Source organism: Anomalospiza imberbis, chromosome 21, assembly GCF_031753505.1.
Source record: "Anomalospiza imberbis isolate Cuckoo-Finch-1a 21T00152 chromosome 21, ASM3175350v1, whole genome shotgun sequence".
Classification (NCBI taxonomy): domain Eukaryota; kingdom Metazoa; phylum Chordata; class Aves; order Passeriformes; family Viduidae; genus Anomalospiza; species Anomalospiza imberbis.
The window spans coordinates 10,028,236-10,051,739 of NC_089701.1; the positions used below are offsets into that span (position 1 = coordinate 10,028,236).

A 23,504-nucleotide genomic window follows, 5' to 3' on the forward strand; every position below is an offset into this window, starting at 1 on the left:
GTTACTGCCCTTCTCACCTTCCTGTTAGGTAGGAGTGTGACTTCAGACTTGATTTGCATTTAGAGACAGAGCTGAGAGGGAGAGGCTCGTGGTGCCCTCTTTCTCCTGCCTCCACATGGGTGTCTCTGGATGGAGATCTGCATCCCCCTGGATTCACTTACAGTAGATGTCCAAGGCCAGGGAATGTCTTCTTTTCCAGGTACCACCTTGTGTCCTACTCCTTGAGTTGTCCCATGGACTGGGTGTTGTAAATCCATGTCAGCGTGTCCTGTTTAGGGTTTGCTGTGTGAAGTCACTCAGTGTAGGATTGTCTTGTTCTGCCCTGCCCCAGGGAGAGCTTTTGTACTTGTTTGTTTAAATTGAGGTTTTGCAAATATTGTGCCCTGGAAAAATCTAAACAGGTTTTGAATATGTATCCTGGGCTCTGGGTCTCAGAAGGAATGGAGAAATTACAGGAATTTCACAATGCACAGTTGATCTCTGCTGGTGTAAAAAACATCTGAGGAGGGGTGAGGCTATTGGGTTTGTTCAGCCTGGAGCAGGGGAGGCTGAGGGGAGATTTTTCAGGGTTTGCAGCTCCTCCCGAGGGGCAGCTCTGATCTCTGCTCTGGGACAGGGACAGGAGCCAGGGAACGGCTGGAGCTGGGCCAGGGCAGGTCAGGCTGGAGAGCAGGAAAGGTTCTTCCCCCAGAGGGTGCTGGCACTGCCCAGGCTCCCCAGGGAATGGGCACGGCCCCGAGGCTGCCAGAGCTCCAGGAGCGTTGGGCCAGCGCTGCCAGGGATGCCCAGGGTGGGATTGGTGGGGGGTCTGGGCAGGGCCAGGGGCTGCACTGGATGATCCTGGTGGGTCCATTCCAGTTTGGGAATTCTGTGATTGGATAAAAACCTTCAGAAGTAAAGAGAAGACAGATTCACCTCACTGTTGTCTGCTGGAGAGCAGCTGTCTGTTCCTTGGGAACATGAGCACAGTTCCTTCCAGGGAAAATACGATGGCATGAGAGGCCAGCAACTAACACAGAAGAATTACTTCATTGCAGTCTCCTCTGGTCCAAGCCCAGGTCCAGCTGTGTGTGCTCAGCCTGGTGCTCAAGTATCTGTCCCTTGGTCCTGGTGTCTCATCTCCTCCCTCTGGCTGCAGGGAGGCTTTGTAAGGAAAATGCAAGATGCTCAGTGAGGAGCAAGAGTTTGGCCTGAAGGCTCCCAGAGTTTGGCTTTTCTCCTGGACAGCTCTGATGTCTCCCTGTTACCCACAAACCAAGCAGCAACTCCCCCAGCCCTGCTGCCATATCCCACAGGCACAGAGTCCCTGCTGTCCGCCGTCAGGGCAGCTCTTGAGGGTCACATCCCCTCCCTGGGACAATCTGTGACAGGGGGTTCCGGTGCTCAGAACGCTGCCAGCTCCTCCTGGGACAGTGTCTGACGGGGTTCCGGTGCTCAGAACGCTGCCACCTCCTCCAGGGCCAGCTCTGCGCCGCCCCTCACCCGGAGCACGTGGATGCCGGAGTTGGAGCTGGCGCAGAGCAGGGTGGAGCTGTCGCAGGCGGCCAGCGAGGCCAGCGAGCCCGAGCCCTCGAGGCGCAGCGTGGCCAGGCAGGCTGCAAGGGAAGGGACAGGGGAGGAATGCTGGGTTTGCTGAGGTGGGGCAGGGCCACGCCAATCGCCCACCTCCAGCCTCTGCTCGCCTGAGGTGGTGAGCTGCTGCCCGGATCCACACATCCAACACCTTGGGATGTGCCCCTGGTAGAGAGACTCACCCCTGTGCATTGCCCAGTCAGGCCGTGGCTGAGAGGAGCCAGACTGGGGTCGGGCTCTGCCCCTTCCTGGGAGAGGAAGCAGGGCTGGATGGACCTAGAACCCGCACTGGGCAGAGCTGCAGGGCGAGCCTGGAGCCATTTCTAACCCACCTTCTCCTAAATTTTACAGTTTTCCTAAGGGCTGTGCTACACTCACCACACAGTTTTGATGAATCTCCAAATGGGAAAGAGAAATAAGATTTACAATATCCAATGCCACATGAGCCTTTCTGTTTGTGTCTGTTATGAAACTCCCTGAGACAGTTTGTGCAGAGACCCCAGCCTCAGGCTGAGCTGCAAACAGAGCTGCACTTGGCCTGGACCCACAGGCAGCTGCCTCTCCTGGTGACCTGTATCCTTCCCAGAGCAACTGGATTATGGCTCACCCAGGTGGGAAGGCAAGAGGATCAAAGTTGCAGCCAGCCCCACAGCCACCCTGGGTGCACAGGCACCAGGCAAAGGAACAGGTAAGAGAACAGAAGGTCCTTCTCTGCAGGAGAGCTTCAGGTTTCTATTTTCATCCCATCTTAAATAAGTTCCCTTGGAGAGGGGCTTAGCCCTGGGGAGTGTCTAATGCTGTGAACCTGAACAGCTCCCAAGAGGTCTCTGCCTGCAGCACAAGGGCTGCTAAGAACCTGCTGCCATGGCAGGGCTTGGCAGGCAAACAAACCCCTTTGTGTCCAACTCAGGGAGGGAGCCAGAGTTAAACCTCACCACCAGGTTTAACCCCAAAATGCCCACGATTCCCCTTCAAGAGGACAACCAGAATAAGGGTGTTGGCTGACCATCCCTCTGTCCTCCAGTACAAATTCTATTCCTTACAACTGTCTACTTGTACCTGCAGCAATCTCTGGAGTTCCCCTGTTCTTTTTTCATCATTTGTCCTTTCATAGCTTAACTTGGATGTATCTTTAAAAGCTGCCTGGTAATTTTTCCTTTTAGCTGAGGGAAGATCCCTGTCATCTCTGTTGAGCCCTGGGTTTGCTCTGGGCCATTTCTCCAGCCTGCCCTGCAGCTGGCTTGGAGTAAACTCCAGACATTGCAGCAGTCACCCTGCCCATCACCACGAGGAGACAGAACTGAAGGAAGTGGGTTTGTCATCCAGGAGAAAGGAACACAGAGTGGGCAGGAGCCTCCTCTACCTGCAGTGTCCTGGTCCCAGACCTTCACCGTGCTGTCGCTGGAGGATGTGGCAATGCTGGGGGCGAGCGCAGGGCCCCGGGGCAGGAAGACACATGCGGTGGTGGTCTGGAAATGCCCTTTGTACTCACACACTCGGCCCCTGGTCTGCCTCAGGTCCCAGAGCTGCAGGAAACAGGCAGTGGTAAAGCCCCAGCTGTGCCAGCACGGAGATGTTTTACCGAGACAGGAAGGTGGGTTGGGATAAAAGAGCTCCTCACCAATCCTCAGAGTGTCATGGCTACTGCCCTTGTCCCTGCTCATGCCCACAGCCCTGGAGAACATCAAAGCCCAAAGGATTTTCAGCACTGGTGACTGAGCACATGGCCACACCCATTAGAGCCAACAAGCTAAGACTGCGCAGGCAGATAAGAAGTGTCCAGCCTGCTCCCATCCTCAGCCCTGCCCACCCTGGGATGGGATAGGTTCATCCTCTTGATCCTCACACACAGGGCTGAAAACCTACAGGATTGAATCCCTGGTTTGGAAACACCTGAAGCAAGGGATCCCTTACAGGCTTTCTGCAAGCACCTTGTATTCCTCAATGGCATCCATTTTTTTTCCCTGTGTGTTTTACTGAAATGAAATTCCAGGCTGGTTTGGGGTACAAGGAATCTTAAAGACCACCTTGTTTCAACTCCCTGCCATGGACACAGATACCACTCACTAGATCAGGGTGCTTCAAGCCCCATCCAACCTGGCCTTTGACACTTCTAGGGATGGAGCAAATCCCAGTGATTTAATCAGGGAGAATAACTGCTGATATTCCCTGAGCAAAACTTCCCAAAGGGAAAGGCAGGAAGACACCAGCCCAAGGCCAAGGCAGTGGGAGCACTCAGACCCTTGAGCACTGATGGGCTGCTCTCTGTGTCTGCAGTGGACATGGGAGGGAAGGGAGCAGGAGCCCAGGCCTTGCTGCCCGGCACTCACGGTGGCCTCGGCGCCGTGGCCGGCGGAGCCGCTGCTGCTGCTGAGGCAGTACCGCCCGTCCTGGCTCACGTCACAGCACGTCTGGATGTGCTGCTTGGCTGGGAACGTGTGGGCCACCTGCAGCTCCCGGCTGTCCCACACCCTGCAGGGAACAGCAGAGGGCAGGGGGACCCTGAGGCATCATCACCACGATGGTTTCCCTCTGTGCCCTCTGCCACGGCCCAGCTGTGCCCACAGCTCTGCCCTGGCTGCTCCCAAACTCTCCCTGCATCCCTGTATTTATCCATGCTGGATCACTCTCCAGCTTTCTCACAAATTCTCCTTTTCACTCGCAGTCACCACCCAGTGCTGCTCCCAGCCCCTGTCCCTGGCTGGAGGGCACACTCCAAGGCCCGGGTGAGCTGGCAGGTGGCTTTTAGCCACACCAGCAGGGGTCATGACAACCAACCCCACAACAGCCCCACGTGCCTCGGGCTGTACCTCCCTGCTCTCTGGCCACAGGGGGAATTTACCTGGTGGTTTTATCCTCTGAGGTCTGGATGACATAAGGCTCCCCAGGAACCCAGCACAGGTGTGTGACCTGTTGAAAGGGAAGGATGAGCAGGAGCCACCTCTGTGTGCAGCCTAGGCTGTGTCTGCCTGAGGATGGAATCACTGAGCTCCCATCCTCCCCCTCCTCCTGCTGGGTTGGGAGCTGGAAATGTTGGATGAAGACTTTTTCTGCTCCCCTGCCAGGTCCAGTCCCAGTGGGGTTGCTGGGGGTGACTGAGGCTGGGAGGTGCCAGCAGCAGGACACAGAGCCATGGGAGCAGGGACAGCAGCAGAGGGTGGTACCCACACCGGCTCTGGGCTGGTACGGGAGGGAATGCAGCCCCACTGCACAGGACTTGTTCACCCAGGAGAAAAGGTGACTCAGGGGGATCTTCCAGCTCTCCACAACTCCCAGACAGGAGGGTGCAGCCAGGTGGGGGTCAGGTTCTTCTCCCAGGGAACAAGCAATGAGAAGAAATTGCCTCAAGTTGTGCCAAGGAAGGTTTAGGTTGGATACTGGGGAAAATTTCTTTGCTGAAAGGGTGGTCAGGCCCAGGCACAGGCTGCCCAGGCAGTGGTGGAGTCACCATCCCTGGAGGGATTTAAAAGCCATGTAGATGTGGCACCTGGGGACATGAGTGACATGTGGCAGTGTTGGGAGAATGGCTGGACTCTGTCTTAGAGGTCTTTTCCAACCTCAGTGATTCCATGACTGTGTGCTTCCAAACAGCTCTGAGTTAGAGCATTGATAAATTGCCACGAGTCCTTTGGTACCTTTGTGCTCCTGGGTTTGTTGTTATCTGGAGAAGAATAACCAGCCTCAAGCTGAGCCTGCCCAGGTGCACAGTGTCCCAAAGGCTCCCTTTGGCACCAAGCTCCCGGAAAATTCTCTCTGCACAGCTTCACATGTGAAATAACCATGTAGGCAGGGAGATGGATGATGGGATGGGATTTGAGGAACCAGCAGATCCTACCAGATTCCTGGAGATTGCAGCTCTGCCCAGACACTCCCCGGTCTCGGTGTCCCACTTGCACACGGTGTTGTCCCGGGAGCCCGTGCACAGCAGGGAGGCGTCTGCAACCACAAGTTAGCATCCAAAACAAGGCAGGAAACACTGTCAGCCAGTCCCTGGGGACTGGGAGTTTGTCATCCCTCACCTGGGCTCACAGCCAGTCCAGTAACAACCAGGTCATGTCCTGGGAAGTGTTGGCTTGGCCCTGAAGTCCTGTGAAGCTCCCACATCATCACTGTCTTGTCCCGGGATGCGCTGAAGACTCTGTTGGAGTCAAGGGCTGAGGTGACCTGCCAAGGACCAGAAGGAGAAGCTGCTCATCCTCCCACCCAGTTCACAGGGAAAACACAACTCTGCTGCTGTCCTGCCACAGCCCAGCACATGCAGGAACGTGAATGGGGAGAGCCTGGCCTCTCAACTCTGTTCCTTGTCCCCTCAGAGCCAGGGATGGTGGATGGGTGCTCTCAGGTCTTGTTCTTGGAAACCATTCCTTTTATAGGAAAAACGTCCTTACAAACCCAGATGAGCCCAGTTGTTTTGAGCACTGAGGTGAATAAAGGCCCCTTTGTGTTTGCAGTACCCACAGCCCAGGGGACCCACTGGGGCTGTCCCCTGTGGAGGTGCACTGGCCACACCACGCACAGCTACAGCCCCTCTGCACGTCTGCTCTCCCAGAAGCCTGCTTGACTTTGTCATCCCAATCCCAGAAAGGAAATGAAAGCCCTGCTATTCCCAGAATATGCCAGCTATGGCACATGGCATGGGTATTCCCAGAATATATCAGCCAGGCATGGCTGATTTGTGGAATAATGTCAAGTCTAGCAGAATGAGGCCTGAAGAAAAGTGAATGCCATCTCTGCATCAAAAGCTTAACCTCATAATTCATCCTGAGCTTTTGCTATACAGTCTCTTGGAGGGGAAGACAAGCTCACATCCAGACCTCCTGCAGCCCTGTTTAGTCTGAATGCAACACTCCATGCTGCCTCCAAAAGTATCTGTTGGGGCCTTGGGAAAAACCTAATGTGTTCTGATCACAGAATCATGAATCGTTAAGTTTGGAAAAGACCTTTAAGGTCATCAAGTCCAGCTGGATAGCAGCAATACCCTGATCCCACCTTTCTTGTGGATGACAAACCAGTGCTCCATCATTCCTGGCTCCCCAGCTCTCACCTTGGTGACCTCGCGCTCGTGGCCGGTGAAGCGGCGCAGGGCAGCCCCGGACCTCCAGCTGGACACAGCCACGCTCTGCAGGGACAGGGACAGGGGTCAGCAGGAGAGCAGGGCAGGGAGGATATGTCATACCAAGACTTGTGCACAGTTCACAGGACAGGGAACAGGTTCCTCTGGTTTTCAGCTGCTAGAGAATGCACAACTGTCCTTAAAGACAGGTGATGTAAGAGTCAGTCTGGCGATCCCAAGCCTGGGTGGGAGCATTTGATGTGATATGAGCTCTGGAGAGGTTACAAAATTTGATTCCACGTGCTTCAGGGCGTGCCCTCACCCTAAACTCATTTTTCCTTTCTAAATCCAGGGACCGGCATAGCTACCCTCCATGGAAATGTTCAAAGCTCACATTTCAACCTTACTTTTGAAGCTGTTGATATATTTTCCTGTCTCAGAGGCTACCTCACCTTATCCCTTCCTCCTGACACACACAGGTCTGGCTGGAGAGCAGCCACAGAGGTGACAGCGTCGGTGTGAGCAGGGCTGTGCTCCTGGGAGGCACCGGTGGGTCCCGTCTGTCCCACGGAGCCGTCGGCCCTGCAGAGGAACAGGGACAGCAGTGGGAGCTGCAGGGGCTGGGAGGAGAGGTCAGGTGACATTCCCTGCCACCTCCAGCATCTTCTGACATGACAGCATCTGTCTTGGAAAGTCAGAGAAAGGCTGTGAGTGAGATGGAGCAGACCTATCCCAGCTCCGGAGCTGCTGAATGTTTAATTGTCGCTCACTCTGTGCTGGTGCAAAGAAGAAAGGAGATTTTGACCTCACCAGCCTCCACACTCACATGGGTCACGCTCTGCTGCTCTTTGCTGTGACACCTCCCTGGCCATGAGTCCCCCCCGCTGCCACCCTGTGCTGCTCTCCAGGCACATATCACTCTCCCTGCTGCCAGGGACTGAATTATTTCATCTTGGCCATCAAGGCTGGTGACAGGCTCTGAGGACACAACAAAGCAGTTTGGGTATTTGGGCCAAAGAACCTCTCTCCTGGAGCTACTCCCCTTCAGAGCTCTGCCTCAGCCATCACAGAGCACAACCACTGGCCATGGTTATGTGCTTGGCCATTCCTGTGAGTGACACTTGGGATTTCAGTCCCCCCAAAAAAGCTGAGCAGGCTTTATAAGTGACGATTAGAAATGCAAACCTGGTTCAAACATCCAGTAATGAAACTAAACCCCTGTGCTTGCCATATTTTCTGCTCATCTGTGCTGTCTTCACTCTCACACCTGGTTTATTGACAAGATTGATCTCCCAGCGTTGTTTTACCTGTATTTGCTGGTGTGGTAGCTGATTTTACTCTGCAGTTTCCCCATAGTCCTGGCAAGCAGTGGTGGGTGTCACATCAGCACCTCGGGCATCTGCTATGGCGACACGGCTGTGGGTGAGGGGACACGGCACCACCAGGGATCCAGAGGGGTTTCTGTTTGTCACACATACAGGATAAGGTGCTGGTAACATGTTATCTACATGTTACTCCATTCAGATTAAGGAGAAAACCTCAGAGGAGGGGACATCTCGAGGTCCTGAATGGAACCTTTAGCTTAGAGCAGAGCCAGCAGCAGAGTGAGGTCACTGGGACCTCACACTGAGTTTAAAAATGCCCAAGCTTGGTGAGGCCACAACAGAGATGGAGCTGCTGCCTCTCATTGTTTACACCTCCTCTTACTCCTGGATCTGGTCTGGACTTCCATACATCCTGGAGATCGCAGTTTTTGGCTTGGTGAAGGCAAACACCTTCAGACTGAAGCCATACAGCAACTGGTGGGACCAAGTACAGGCACAGGCAGCCCCAGCTCAACTGAGCCACCCTGGCAATTCTTGAATTGATCTTTCCATGAGCTGATAAACACTTTGGGAAGAGTTTCCATATCCATATACCAGTCCCAGGCAAGGCAAGACCATGTGGACAACCCAGATGCATTCAGCAAACACCTACTGGCCAGGCTGGGGCCAGGTTGGTCCCTCCCCAGAGGGGTCAGCACAGCCAGACCCTGCAGATCCATCCAGGTGAGGAGCAGCACCTCCCCCGAGCAGAAACCAGTCTCAGTGACAGCGAATTGTCACAGACAGTAACTGCCTGCTGCGTAGCTCAGGGCACACTAATTGGATTTAGTCTGCTGGCATGCCCATCTTCCATGGCTGCAGCATTTTGCTAATCAAAATAAGGGGAAAAAACGCAATCTGCTTTTTCCAGCAAAAAAACTGCTTGAGGGTTCTGCCCACAAAAAAAAAAAAAAAAGAAAAAAAAAAGAAAACAAGAGGCAAAAAAAAAAGAAAAAAAAAAGAAAAAAAAAAAAAAAAAGAAAAAAAAAAAAGAAAACCAAATCCTGGAAGCACTGAGCAAAAGGTTTCTACAAAATTCCCTTTCTAATTTTACCCTGACAGCCCTTGTGATTAGCAATTAGTAATACCTAGTTAATCTCCTGCTGTTCTATCCATGAGTTTACATGTTCCAAAGATGTGAGGAATAATCAATCTCACAGGCTGTGATAATTTGGCAATTTATTCTTTCAATCTGACCAAGTGCCCCAATCGTTTCAGTCCATCAGGAATGTGATTTTTCTCTGACAGCGGGAGAACTCTGAAGTTGCAAAACAAGACTTTAGGCAACACTAGGGTGGGAATTCTGAGTTTGAATTCTGATGGTTACTGTTTCCCAGCAGCAGTTAGTTAATGTTCATCCCTACCTGCACATCAGCTCTCAGGGAGTTGCCCGTGGCCAGCGGAGGCTGCAGGGAAGGTGGAGCTTTGTCCTGTGTCTCACTGTTCTCCTGCCTCCTCCTCACTGCAATAAAGAGCAGATTTTTCTGCATCCTGGATGAGAACAGCGCTCAGGCAGGATGTTAATCCAAGGTTTTGCTGTCTGTATCCCAACACACATCAGCTGCTCGACCACAAAGCTCTAAAAACTCAGGGATCCTACAACTGATCCACACCAAGCTTCACCAGCCTGAGTTTCATGCTGGAGGATGCCCTTATCCTCCCTTCCCTCCAAATGCATCGCTTGACAGAAATCAAACACCTTTTTTACTGAATTGCTTTTGAAAAATAAGCCGTGCTGCTGCCTCCACCTGTCCAGGCTCTGCAGTGAAACCTGTACCATGGCACAGGGAACGTCAACAACCACAGCAGCGGCACAGGGACCCCAGCAGAGCTGCCCCATCCTCACGGGGAATCAGCATCCCTTCGAGAAGGGCGTTTGGCTTTGGGGAGAATGGGGGACATCCTGGGTTCCTGGAGCTGGGTGTGACCCCACAGCTGTGCTGGCAGGTCTCTGTGGATGGGAGTGACCCTGTGGGGTTAAATGGGATCATCCCGGGTCTCTAGGGATGGGGGTGACCCTGTGGGGTTAAATGGGATCATCCCGGGTCTCTAGGGATGGGAGTGGCCCTGTGAGGGTTAAATGGGATCATCCCGGGTCTCTGTGGATGGGAGTGACCCTGTGGGGTTAAATGGGATCATCCCGGGTCTCTAGGGATGGGGGTGGCCCTGTGAGGGTTAAATGGGATCATCCCGGGTCCCTATGATGGGAGTGACCCTGTGGGGTTAAATGGGATCATCCCGGGTCTCAAGGGATGGGGGTGACCCTGTGGGGTTAAATGGGATCATCCCGGGTCTCAAGGGATGGGGGTGGCCCTGTGGGGTTAAATGAGAGCATCCCGGGTCCCTATGATGGGGGTGGCCCTGTGAGGGTTAAATGGGATCATCCCGGTTCTCTAGGGATGGGGGTGGCCCTGTGAGGGTTAAATGGGATCATCCCGGGTCTCTAGGGATGGGGGTGGCCCTGTGAGGGTTAAATGGGATCATCCCGGGTCCCTATGATGGGGGTGGCCCTGTGAGGGTTAAATGGGATTATCCCGGGTCCCTATGATGGGGTGACCCTGTGGGGTTAAATGGGATCATCCCGGGTCCCTATGATGGGGGTGGCCCTGTGAGGGTTAAATGGGATTATCCCGGGTCCCTATGATGGGGTGACCCTGTGGGGTTAAATGGGATTATCCCGGGTCCCTATGATGGGGGTGACCCTGTGGGGTTAAATGGGATTATCCCGGGTCCCTATGATGGGGTGACCCTGTGGGGTTAACTGGGAGCATCCTGGGTCCCTTGGGATGGGAGTGTCCCTGTGGGGGTCAAGGGGAGCATTCCGGGTCCCTGTGATGGGAGCATCCCGAGGGAGCCCCTTAAGTGCCATGTGCCACTGGCAGGGGCGAGGCGGGCAGCCCTCGGGAAAGGTTTGTGAGGACAGGTTGTGAAGAACCGCGTCCCTGTGCTGGGGCAGCCCCGCGGCCCGGCCCGGCCCCGCCGCGCATTCACCCTCACCGGCCCCGGCGCCGTCCCGCCCGTGCCGCCGCCCGCTGCCGGCTCCCGGCGGGGCCGGGCCGGGGCGGAGCCGAGCCGGGAGCGCCGAGCGCGGCCGGGCGGGGCTGCCGCCCCCGCGGCAGGTGCGGGCACAGCATGGCCCGGGCCGAGCGGCTGCGGGTGAGCGGCGGGAGCCCGGCCCGGGCCGGCTGCGGGGAGCCCGGGGCTGGGCGGGCAGAGGGGCCCTGCGGGTCTGGGGAGTTCCGGCGGGATGGGGGCTCCGGGCGGGCGTGCGGGTGTGTCGGGGGCTGTGAGGGTTCCTGGATGGGTATGAGCGTCCCTGGGGGAATATAGGGCTCCCTGGGAGAATATGGGGCTCCCTGGGGCTGTGTGTGCGTCCCGGTGGGGGTATAGGGCCACAGGGGGTGTGTGTGGGTCCCTGGCGGAGTGTGGGGGTGCCTCGGCAGCTGTGGGGCCGTGGGGGTCCCTGGCAGGGTGTGGAGGTCCCAGACCGGGTGTGGGGTCCCTGGCAGGGTGTGGGGTCCCTGGCAGGGTGTGGAGGTCCCAGACCAGGTGTGGGGTCCCTGGGGGTGTCTGGGGTCCCTGGCAGGGTGTGGGGTCCCTGGGGGTGTGTGTGGCCGCAGAGGTCCCAGACCGGGTGTGGAGGTCCCAGACCGGGTGTGGGGTCCCTGGGGGTGTGTGGGGTCCCTGGGGGTGTGTGGGGTCCCTGGGGTGTGTGTGGCCGCGGGGGTCCCTGGCAGGGTGTGGAGGTCCCAGACCGGGTGTGGGGTCCCTGGCAGGGTGTGGGGTCCCTGGGGGTGTGGGGTCCCTGGGGGTGTCTGGGGTCCCTGGCAGGGTGTGGAGGTCCCAGACCGGGTGTGGGGTCCCTGGCAGGGTGTGGGGTCCCTGGGGGTGTGTGGGGTCCCTGGGGGTGTGTGGGGTCCCTGGGGTGTGTGTGGCCGCGGGGGTCCCTGGCAGGGTGTGGGCCCATGCGGGTGGTTCCCACGGGGAGCTGGGTGCTCTAAAGGAGCCCCTGGCGGGTGTGCGCCCACCCAAGGATGGGGACGGGGGCTCTGCGAGGGGTTCCTGGCAGGTGTGGGGCGGTGTGGGGCTGGTCAGGGGTCCCCCGTGGGGATGGGGGCTCTCTGTGGGGTGGCGCAGGGGAGGGGTGGAGGTGGGGTGGGGTGGCGGCCGGGGCTCGGGGCCCCGTCCAGGCCCGCATCCATCACCCCGCTGCTCCGTGTCCCAGAACAAGCTCGTGGAGCGCTGCGAGCGGATCCAGCTGCAGAGCGCGGCCATCGCCCGGCACGTGGACGAGGTGCTGCCTGCCAAAGACCAGGGCGTCTTGGTGAGTCCCTGGGGCTGGCCCTGCCTGCTCCCTGCTCGCCATTCCCGGCAGGGATGCTCAGCTCCCGGGGGCCAGGGGGGATGAGGCTGTGGAAATGGAATGCCAGGGTGTGCCTGGAATTCCTGCTTCATTTGCCTAGAAAATGTGCACAGACAATGGTGTGAGTGTAAAACAATCAAACATCCTACTAGGATCAGTGCCTTAGAATTTCCAGGTTTATTTTATTTGTTCCTTGCTGTCACTGAGGATGAGGACAAAGGACAGTGATAGCATCATAGAATTCCAAACTGGTTTGGGTTGGAAAAAACCTTAAAGACCACACAGTTCCATCCCTCTACCATAGGCAGGGGCACCTCTCACTATCCCAGGTTGCTCCAAGTTTCATCCAACCTCGCCATGGACACTTCCAGGATCCAGGGGCAGCCACAGCTCCTCTAGGCACCCTGTGCCAGGGACTCACCACCCTTGCAATGAAAATTTCTTCCCAATATGCCATCTAACCCTGCCCTCTGGCAGTGGGAAGTCATTCCCGCTTGTCCTGTCTCTCCAGGCTCTTGTCTCAAGTCCCTTTCCAGCTCTCCTGGAACCTCTTTAGGCACTGGAAGGGGCTGTAAGTTCTCCCTGGCATCTTTCCTTCAGGCTGAGTATCCCCAGCTGTCTCAGTCTATTCTCCTGTTTCTCACCCACAGAGAATCTATGGAGGTTTGCTGAGGGACAGGACTCTGGTCCCTCGCTGGTTGTCACTTAGGTACTGGGGCTGGCTGAGGAGGCAGTGGGCAGCTTTGGGACTGGTATGGTGCCAGGTGCCGTGGGCTCACTTAACAGAGTAACACCAATGGCTGAGCCCCAGGAGCGCGGGCAGAAGCAGCTGGGGCTCCTCTCAGGGCTGGAGCAGGGCTGATGCTCCTGCTGTGTCCTTGCCGTGGCAGAGCGCGGCCAGCGCGGCGCGGGAGCTGGTGGTCCAGAGGCTGCTCCTCGTGGGGAAGGCCTGTGAGAACGAGGAGCAGCGGCTGCTGGAGAGGGTGCACGCCGAGGAGGAGCGGGCACACCAGAGCATCCTCACCCAGCAGGTGCACTGGACAGAGGCTCTGCACAAGCTGGGTGCCCTCCGCACCTACCTGGTGGACATGATCACCAACCTGGATGACCAGGGCCTGCTGGTGAGTACTGTGAGTCAGGCAGCCAAGAGCTGACCTGCACTTCTTGTTATGGGACTTAAATGCGGTGTTCAGCAGCTGCTGTGCTGACAGCAGGGAGGCAGAGGTGGACAGGACATAAAGAATTCACAGAATCTCTGGGTTGGAAGAGACCTTAAAGATCATCGAGTCCATCCCAGCCCCAACACCTCAACTAAACCCTGTCATGGAGTGCCACATCCAGGCTTTTGTTAAACACATCCAGGGATGGTGACTCCACCCCCTGCCCAGGCAGGCCATTTGCAGACATTTGCAGGTCTGGCTCAGGGAATCTGCTCAACCTGATCCTGATAAGCCCCTGTGGTTTCTGGTGGTTCCTAGAGCATCTGCTCTGCCTGATCCTGCTCTTGCTTGCAGTGAGGTCCAGAACCATCCAGGTTCAGGTCTCCAAGCTCTGGGCCTGTAGTTGCCCTTAGACTGGACAACCAGGACAGCTCTGGGTTGTGAGCTGCTCTTACAACAGCTAGTTGTGCTACCAGTTTTCTAGTGTCTAGTTTAATCAACACTGACCCTTGGAAACACCTGCAGCTCTTCTGGAAAGTCCCCTGTGTTGCCTGGCTTAGCCCTGTTAGGGACATTTGCCGTGCAAAGCAGCCTGTGCTTCCCCTTGCTCAGTTCCTTCTCTGGTTATTGAATCATCTGGGCTCACCCAAGTGATTCCTCTCATTTTAGATGTGAGCAGGACCTCTGCCTTGCCACCACCATGCTCAGCCTCTGCTTCCCACGTGTAAATTTGTGAGGAGGGGAAGAGCAGTTCAGCTTGGAAAACAGACCCAATCCCATGGAAAGAGGGCAGATGCTCCTTTGGTGGGAAAGGCAGTTCCTATCCTGCCCCAGCACCTCAGCATGCTGGGCTGTAGCTGCACCATAAAGAGGAGAGGCTGGAGACCAGGATCAGCTGCCTGTGGCAGAGAACAGCCACACCCTCAGTTTCTCCTTCTGGAAGGGAATTAGGAGTTCATGTGTTTTCTACCTTGGACTGTCAGTGTTGGTACTTGTGCCTATCTGGATTCAACACATGCCATGCCACAGGAAAGCTGAAGGCATGCAAAGTGCACTGCTTAGATTTGAGCAGGGAACAGGTATTTTCTTATCACTTTGCTGTACCTTGAGAATGCCTCATGCCCAGCAGGTACAGAAACAAGTGGGACTGACCATGAGGTCACCTGACTCTTGGCTTAGTCCCTCTGCAGCCTCCCTCCTTTGCTGAAAGCCCTGGGGTTGTTTGCTGGGAGCACAGGCTGTTCCTGCAGCCTGCCCTAGTGGGGTGGGGACAGAGAGGGAACAGCAGACAGTGTCCCAACCACATGTGCAGTGTATTGCCTTCAGCCATTCCCACTCGTTTTCTGAGTTGGGAAGTGGGAAGTGCTGCAGCTGAAGAAAATGGATATTGGATGCTCCTGCTGCTCCCCAGGGCTGGGGTTGGAATGAGGGGTGGCTTCTCTGGGTCAGGAAGGGGAACACTGCACCCCAGGTCCTGGGTTTGCTGTGTTTGGGGTGTCTTCTGTGGGGATTTAAGCTCTGATGACTCTTTCTCTCTTTGTCCCCAGCGTGCAGAACAAGAGATTTTTGAGAGGTCAGTACTCAGCTGCTCCTGGTCCTTTCCTTGACCCTGCTCCAAGTTTTCCCTGCTCCACACCTGCATCCCCACAGCTCCTGTGCTGTGTGCCATGACTCAGGCACCCCATGACTCCTCCTTTGTCCCTCGTGCTGCTTTTGTTGTGGACATGGACAGAGCACAGAGATGCCAGCATGGCCTCTCGTCTCTGCTTTTTGTGCTCTGCTGCACCTAGAGATGCTCCACGTGCTTTCCCAGATCAGCAGTCCTTGCTTATGGGAGAACTTCTGCAACTTTCTTTTTTTCCTTCTGCAGAAAACCACAGGGCTTGCTGGGGGATGGAGCAGGCCTGTGCCAGGCTGTTGGCAGGAGGTGGGATGGTCTGTGCTCCATGTAGGGGGTGGCTGGCACAGCATGTCCCCAGCTCTGCATGGGCAGGGAGAGCCAGGTGCAGGTCTCAGTGTCGCTGACACCACTGACACTGGGCTGCCCTTCCTGAGGAAGCACCTTGGTGGCTGTGTTTTTATTTAATCTATTTCACTTTATTTAAGTAATTTATTTCTGTGGCTGCTGTGAGGGTGCTGGCCCTGGCTGCACTGTGCTGCCCAGAGGGCCTGTGGGGGCATTTGGGCCTATGGAGAGTATGGAATGTGCCACAGCACATCCCCAGCAGCCTGTGCCACAGCCTGTCCTCACAACCAGGAGTTCTGTGCAGACTGCAGGCCACAGGAGCCAGCAAACCCCTGGCTCTGTGCTGGGTGAAACCTCTGTGATCAGACTGTGGGGTTCTGGCAATAGAGGGAAATCTGATTCTCTGCCTGTTCATTGTGCTCCCCTGGTACCCTGATGGCTGCTCTCAGACACATTTATTTACCCTGTGTCTGCTGAGTGAGGAGCTATTGACTCAGGCTGCTGGGATGCGTTTTACAACACTGCAGCCCTTTCACCGGGAACTGTAAGCAGAGCCAACCGAAAGTATCACTCAGGGTGAGAGCTGGCCCAGACTCTCCTGCTGTGGTCTCTCTGCAGCCAGAGCTCCTCTTTAACCTCTGCCATACCTCCTTGTAATCTTTTAAACACCTCCCAGCACAATAAATCACTGTATTTTGAAACAGCTCCTGTTTTCCTTTGCTAGGACGGAGGTGGCGGAGGGAATCTTGGAGCCACAGGAGTCCCTGAAGTTAAACTTTAATCAGACCTGTGTTCAGAGTCCACTGCTGCATCGACTGTGGGCCTGTGCTGTGCTCTGCTGCCTCACAGGTCAGTGTCTTGCTCAGATCTTTCATGCTCCAGGGATTCCTGCACCGTCACTTGTGTTGTGCCCAGAGAAGCACCCTCATGCTGTGTCCAAACTTCCTCGCGCTGTGTCCTGCCCCTCTGCTCTCCCAGCCCCTGCTTGTTTCTTGGAGCCCGTTCAGGGAGGCAGTAGCAGCTGTGGGAGGTGTAGGGGGTGCAGTGGGGGCTCCAAGCAGGTTGTGGCTCAGGAAAGAACTGGAGTTTGAAAAGATTGTGTGTTTTATCAGCTCTGTGGCTTTAACGTTGTGTGGTTTCTTTTGCTGTTTCCTGGGTGACAGCAGTGAAGCTGATGCTGCTGTGGGAATCTCTGTCACAGAAATTTCTGTTCACAGCGTTTAGCATTGGGCTGCTGGGGACTTTGAGAGGGTGCTTTCTTCTGTGGGATGTCTGTGAGACTGCCCAGTGCAGGGGGCAGTGAGTAGATGGAGCAGCATTCTGATCACAAGCTGAGGTTGTGGCTGTGCACGAGCTGGTGGTTCTAGAGGTGTTTGTGCTCTGGCTCAGCCCCTGCTGTACAGCTGAGGCTGCACTGGAGGCATTCACCAGGCCACTCACAGGCTCTGGGACTGGTTTACCTGGTTGGTGCTGGCTGAGTTAAGCAGGGAAAGACATTTTTCCCCTGGCTGTGATGTGCTTGAATGGCTGGTTGTGAAATGTTTGCTTTTACTCTGGTTTCAGTCTGTTGTTAGAGTATTTCAAATGCATTTTTTGTTTCTCAGAGATGGCAATATCCTTTGTAATTTGCCTTGTGAACAATCTCTAGCGTGGTTTTTCCAAGGCTGCTGTACAAACTTCTGTTTTCTGCTCATCTTGCTGTGATTCTGATGAGCTGTTTCCAGTTTTTTTCCCTGTTTCCAGGCCCATTTCCAAAGTCTGCACTTCAGGCTTTTATTGCTCTCATGGTTTTAAGTATTAGCTTGAGAGTCTATGCCTATCAAGCACTACCATCATGTGTTTATCTCACGCAAACTCTGGTGTTGCTCTCCCTTTGTGATTAATTTCCCTCTTTGTGAGTGCTGGCAGTTGAGGAAAGTGTCCCTGCAGTGGTGCATTGACTGTGTCACAGAATCCCAGAATTGTTCATGTTGGAAAAGACCTCTAAAACCATCCAATCCAACCTGTGATCACCACCTTGTCACTGAGCCCAGAGCACTGACTGCCAGGTCCAGCCATGCCTTGGACACCTCCAGGGATGATCATTCCACCACCTCCCTGGGCAGTCCCTTCCAGTATTTAAAACCCATTCAGTGAAGAAATTCTTCCTGAAAGAATCAGTCAAGAAGGTTCTCAATGTTCAGAGCCATGGAGTCAAGCAGGAAGCCTTTTCCCTAATTTTCTTTGCTGTGACAGAATTTTTAAGGATTCTTCTCCCAGCAGTATCCTTATGAAATGTAATGACTTTAGGGCATTTGATTCTTGTGGTGGGTGTGCTGATGTACTTATTACACAGGAATTACATTCTGTTTGGGTTTTTTTGAGTGTGTGGTTACATTTCACCTGTCATTACTGCATGCTGAGGATACCTGGTGTATCCTTGTGGATCTCATCAGTCCCCAGGCCACCCTGGACCAAGTCTTAGAGATTTAATATTAACAGTAATGTGAAGTGTCATTCTGTGGTCCCTCCTCCCAAAGGCAGGTGAGCAGGTTGGCTCTCTTGTTTATTTGCTTGAAAACAGAAAATTCCAAGCCTTGATGGCTCACTCCATAACCTCTAAAATACTTGGAAAGCAGCTGCAAAAGGGGCTCTATTTCATTCTCAAAAATAAACATGATTCCTTTGATGCCTTCAGTTGGCATCCAGGTTTCTGTTTCACTTCTGTTTGAGGTTGTCAGCTTCTTCCTTACACCACGAGATGATGCAAATCCCCTGGCACCGTTTTGGGAGGGATGTCAGTTAATGGGAACTTGGATTTTTAAAAGCAGCTAGATATGCTGCAGCTCACACAAACGTGCTTCCCAGAGCTGTTAACCATGGGAATTTATTGTCCCAGTATCCCTCATGTCCCAAGGCCACCCTGAGGTATACAGGACACAGAGAAAATAGACGTAGGGGCGAGATGAATTCCCAGTGGAATCATTCATCAGAATTGTATGTGAAAATCCACATTTAATCATGACAAATCACTTGTGTGAGGGACAAAATTTGCTGGTCTGAATTACTGCTGTACTTTGCCAGCATTTCCCCTCCCTCAGATGCTCCCCTGGAACTGCAGTTCCACAGCAGAGCAATGTGGGTGGTGTTTCCCCACCTGGACCACCAGGATGCAGCCCTAAGTTAGCTGTGTGTGACACAACAGGAGGTTTAGTGCCCTCCTTCTGCCAGAGGAAGATAAAGTCTGGTGCTGCTTTGTTTTCTATGAATTCAGAGCAGCTTTGGCTTCCTGGAAAGCTGCCCTGCACACCAGCAGCGTGGGCAGCCCCAGAACCCTGTGGAGAACTCAGGTTTGGCTGCTGTGTGGGGAAATAAATCATCAGATGAATGAGGCTGGCAGCTCTTGCTGAAGGAAGTGCTGGCTTCAGCTCCTCTTTGGGCTCACTCTTGCTTGCAGTAACTCCTACCCAACATGCACAGGTGCATGGCACTGGTTTGCAAAGGGATAATTCAGCCTCATCTGCCAGGGAGCACCTGGGCAGGTGCAGCCTGAGGAAACCCTGGAGCATTGCTGCTGCTGCTGGGTGCTGTTGGCTGTTAGAGGCATGCTGACCTGAGTCCTGGAGCAGGCTGGGCTCTGGGATGACCCTGTTGAGGTCATCCTTTGGTTCTTTAAGGGCTCATCGTGCTGTGTGCTGGATGCTGAGCAGAGGGTGTTGGGCGGTGGCTGGTGCTGGCATGACAGGGTAGAGCTGCTGGCAGGGATGGCAGAGCCACTGAGTCACCCCTCCAGCCCTGTTTCCATGTGGTTTAAGACCTAAAATGAAAAAAGTGAAGGTGGGGGAAGACAGGGCAAGGAGGGGCACCTCCTGGCAGGAACTGAGTCCCCTCAGGAGCAGATGAGTCCGCTGGGCATCAGCCTCACCCCTGCTTCACAAATTTAGGGACCGAGGAACACACTTCTGCAGTTCCACAGCCTGCGGGCCCACAGAAGGGTCTCAGGGAGAAGAATGCAGCCAGGGCAGGGCACCATGATCTCAGAGATCTTTTCCAACCTTGACAGTCCTGTAGTCTTGTGATTCCATGATTTTGCAATGGTGCAGACCCACAGTGGGTGCTGTGTCCTCTGGCCAGCCTGGGCTGCTACTGGCTGGGCTTGTGCAGCTGGGACCCCTCTTCTTTCACTAAGCTGAGCCAGGTCCAGTCACAGCCATGCTCAGCTCGGAGCCCGGTGCCACCTCCCTGCACTGCTCCCAGCACCTCAGGGTGGGTTGATCAACGCCTGGGGCTTTGTAGCAGGAAAGAGATTTCCCTGCCTGGCCCTTTCCAGTCCTGTTTTTCCAGCTTTGCAGGTTTTCTGCACACAGCCAGTCTTGCCAGGCTCTTGGCTCCCCTGGCTGGGGGAGGAGCAGCCAGGTCCTGCTCACCCACTGTGGGGGTGGGAAAGGACAGGAACTCAGTTTGGATCGCTCCCAAAAGTGGGGTGACCCAGACTTGCTGAGTTCTGTTTTGTGGGGAGTCAGGCCAGGGTCAGAGGAAGATGAGCAAGGTGGAGAGGTGTCTGGTGAGTGTGGGCTTTGGTGAGCCTTGTTCTGGCCCTGGCTGAGAGGAGAAGCTGTGGCACCCAGCCTGAGCCCTCAGCACTGTCACCCTGGGGAGCAGAGCGGGCCCCAGGAGCGGTGTGTGAGGAGAGGGTGGTTGCTCTTGTGTTTCTCATGGCCATGACTACCTCAGGTGGTTCAGATGGTGGCCACTGAGTCAGTGCTCATCACATGGCTTCTCTTGCAGGCTCACAGGAGATTCACATTGATGAGAAAACCCTGAGCCCCCACCTCACCCTGTCGGAAGACAAGCGAACCCTGACCTTCAGCCCCAAGAAAGCAAAGGTGGACTTGGGCTGCCCCGAGCGGTTTGACCACTGGCCCAACGCTTTGGCCACCGCACCTTTCCACTCAGGGGTCTGTGCCTGGAAGGTCAGCGTGGAGCAGAGCTGTGCCTACAAGCTGGGGGTTTGCTACAGCTCTGTGCCCAGGAAGGGCTCTGCCAACGAAGGCCGCCTGGGCTTCAACGCTGCCTCCTGGGTGTTCTCACGCTACGACAAAGAATTCCGGTTCCTGCACGCGGGGCAGCCCCAGCCCGTGGAGCTGATCAAGGCCCCGGCAGAGATCGGGGTCCTGCTGGACTTTGCAGGGGGGGAGCTGCTCTTCTACGACCCCGACTCCTGCGCCATCCTCTTCTCCATCCGCCAGGCCTTCCAGGAGCCCGTGTACCCTGTCTTTGCCGTGGCACACCAGAGCATCTCGCTCGGCCGTGTGTGACTGTGTGTGCCATGCAGTGCTCAGGGGAAAGGAGCCCGGGAAGGGCTGTGGGCTGTGTCCAGGGCCCTTCAGACAACACCTGCCTTCACACTACACCTGCTCCTCGTGTGTTTTCTGCAGCTTTCCTCTCGTCCTAGAGCCTACACCCTGTACTGGGGTGAGGGGTCTGGGAATGCCTGGCTGAGCCAGCTGCTCCTAGGTGAATTGTTTGATTTCTGCCCCACCAAAAGCAGCTTTCCAGTCTGCTGGTGGGCTGGAAAAAAGAGGAGAAATAGTGACAGATATGTGTGGAGAAGTGGCAGGGAGGAGGCCCGTGGAAAGGGCTGTGCTCTACAACTCCTTGACAGGAGTGTGGAGCCAGGTGTGGTCAGGCTTTGCTCCCAAGCAACGGCTAAAGAACAAGAGGAAATGGCTTCAAGTTGTGCCAGGAGAGATTTAGGTTGGATCGTGGAGAAAATTTCTTCACTGGAAGGGTGGTCAGGCCCTGGCACAGTCTGCCCAAGGCAGTGATGGAGTCACCATCTCTGGAGGGATTTGAAAGGTGTTGTGGATGTGGCACTTGAGGACATGGTTTAATGGTGGCCTAGGCAGTGTTGGGGGAACAGTTGGACTCAATCCTAAAGGTCTTTTCCAACCTAAATGATTCTGTGATTCCCTGATTTGGACACAGCTGGAGATACTTTTGGGAGGAGCTACCTCACTGCAGAGCAGGGACTGTCCCCTGTGGGGGATCCATGCTGGGACAGGGGCACTGCTGAGGGTCTGTGGCCATGTCCAGGCAGAGGAACAAGCAAAGACCAGCAGAAAGAAACCAAAACTGAGTGTCCCAAGGGAGTGGGGTTTGAGTGTAACATGGTGCAAACATGGGGAGCTGACAGCAGCAGGCAGGAGGAAGGAGAGGTTTAAAATCCTGGGGTTTAAAATCCTCTTTAGAGGATCATTTTTATTTCTCACTACCCAAATCAGTAAAGTTTGTTAATTGGCAATTCATTAAGTGAAATTGCCCAGCTCCAGGCTGTTTTGCCCACAGCAGGAGACCTGCAGGCACCTCCTGCCTGCCTTCTGCTGTTGGGAAGGGGGGGATATTGGTGAGGTGGCAAAGGTGGGGTACACTGAGGGTGCAGGGCCTGGGCAGGGGTGTCCTGGGTGCTCTGTGTGGGCAGGGTCACCACTTGCACTGGGGGATGCTTGGGCCTGTCCGTGGGGTGACTGAGAAGGGATAAACCTCAGTAACTGCCTCCCTTTCCTGCCAGAATCAGCCTCTGGAGTGACCCAGACCCAGCCCTGTTAGGGAAAGACACCACAGCTGATCCTCTTCTGTGGTGTTTTTAGAGCCATGAAACACATCTGCTCCACTGCTGGGTATCAGAAATGCTTTATTACATGAACACAACTCCTGCTCCATAGGCAGCTCAGACTTGCTGTTCTTCCCTGCCCACCTGGCAGCAAGAAATTTCATGTCAGCACAGTTCAGCTCTCAGCAGCAGCACTGGACCCCTCTGAACCGCAGCTACTCCTTCTCGATGCGAGCCAGGAGGTGGCTGAGCGTGGGCAGGACGTGCTCGGGGGGCACCTCGGGCCCCTCGCCCTGCCCGGCCGCCCTGAGCAGGAAGCTGTGCATGCCCGCGGCCCGGGCCGCCCGGTAATCCCGGCTGTAGTCATCGCCGATGTGAGCCGCCTGCTCGGGCCGGGCCCCGCCGAGCCGCAGCGCCTGCTGGAAGATCCTCCCGTCCGGCTTGGCGAAGCCCGCGGCCTCGGAGGTGAGCACGAACTCGAAGTGGTGCCGCAGGCTGCACTGCGAGAGGATGGCTTCCAGCCGGCTGTCGAAGTTGGAGACGACTCCCATGCGGAAGCCGAGCTGGCGGCACCGGCTCAGGGTCTCGGCGGCTCCCGGCAGCACCTCCCAGTTGTTGGGGCTGCAGTAGTCGCGGTAGAGCTTTTCAGCCAGCTTCGTCAGGGCTGCCTCGTCCTGCACGCCCGAGAGCCTGAAGCTCTGTTTGACAACATCCAGCCACCACTGCCGGGAGCTGAGCCCCTGGCCGTGGCCGTAGTTGGGGAAGCGCCGGCTCTGGGCTCCGTACGCCTCCCGGAAGGAGCGCCCCAGAGCCTCGGGTTGCACCTGCAGCCCGTGGGCCCGGGCCTCGGCCGCGTAGCTCTGGCCCACGGGCTGCCGCAGCCGCAGCAGCGTGTCCTTCACGTCCCAGGTCAGCAGGCGCAGCCTGAGCATGGCCTCAGCAGCGCCGGGGGACACGGCCGAGCCTCGCGGTGCCAGTCACATCAGAGGGCTGCGGGCACCCCGGCCTTTTGTCCACCTCAGTCCGAGCGTCGGTGTCCCTCCGGCGGGGCTCAGGGCCCCTCTGGGGTCAGCATGGAGACGCGGCAGCGAGGGCAAACCCTGCTCCGAGTCCCAGGGGCAGAGTCTGCCAGGCCGGGGCAGTGACACTCCCCACGTGGGTGCCGCAGACGGGGCGAGCTGGGGCACCGGGGATGGACCCGGGGTGGGGGTCAGGGCCACGGCCGGGGTGTCCGGGGCGGGAGCACCGCTGGAACCTAGGTGCAGACTCGCGGTGTCCCCGCGGGTCCCGGAGGTGCGGGGCGGTCCCGGCGCTCACCGGGCCGAACTCCCGGTGCGCGGGGGCTGCGGGCTGGGGGTGCGAGCAGCGCCACGGCCCACCGGCGCCGCTGCCCGGAAGCGCCGCCCCTCCCAGAGCACCCGCCCCTCCCGGGAA

The 23,504-nt window shown here is 56.0% G+C and overlaps 3 protein-coding genes across 3 annotated transcripts; 1 reads left to right on the forward strand and 2 right to left on the reverse strand.

Annotated features, from left to right (window-relative positions):
• Positions 1–206: 206 nt before the first annotated feature.
• WDR31 (WD repeat domain 31) lies at positions 207–11,094 on the reverse strand. Its single transcript, XM_068211583.1, has 11 exons — positions 10,981–11,094; positions 9,354–9,451; positions 7,933–8,027; positions 7,078–7,207; positions 6,617–6,691; positions 5,592–5,736; positions 5,408–5,508; positions 4,415–4,482; positions 3,903–4,044; positions 2,936–3,098; positions 207–1,595 (listed from the first exon to the last, which is right to left on the reverse strand). The coding sequence occupies exons 3-11, from the start codon at positions 7,977–7,979 to the stop codon at positions 1,435–1,437; spliced, it is 1,032 nt and encodes a 343-aa protein (XP_068067684.1). The 5' UTR covers positions 7,980–8,027; positions 9,354–9,451; positions 10,981–11,094; the 3' UTR covers positions 207–1,434.
• On the forward strand, positions 10,987–20,868 carry BSPRY (B-box and SPRY domain containing). The gene is made up of 6 exons (XM_068211582.1): positions 10,987–11,145; positions 12,215–12,313; positions 13,243–13,473; positions 15,060–15,085; positions 16,203–16,327; positions 20,246–20,868. The coding sequence occupies exons 1-6, from the start codon at positions 11,122–11,124 to the stop codon at positions 20,773–20,775; spliced, it is 1,035 nt and encodes a 344-aa protein (XP_068067683.1). The 5' UTR covers positions 10,987–11,121; the 3' UTR covers positions 20,776–20,868.
• Positions 20,869–22,134: 1,266 nt separating this feature from the next.
• Positions 22,135–23,475, reverse strand: HDHD3 (haloacid dehalogenase like hydrolase domain containing 3). Its single transcript, XM_068211585.1, has one exon. It carries the CDS (start codon positions 23,000–23,002, stop codon positions 22,286–22,288), a length of 717 nt encoding a protein of 238 aa, XP_068067686.1. The 5' UTR covers positions 23,003–23,475; the 3' UTR covers positions 22,135–22,285.
• Positions 23,476–23,504: the final 29 nt, after the last annotated feature.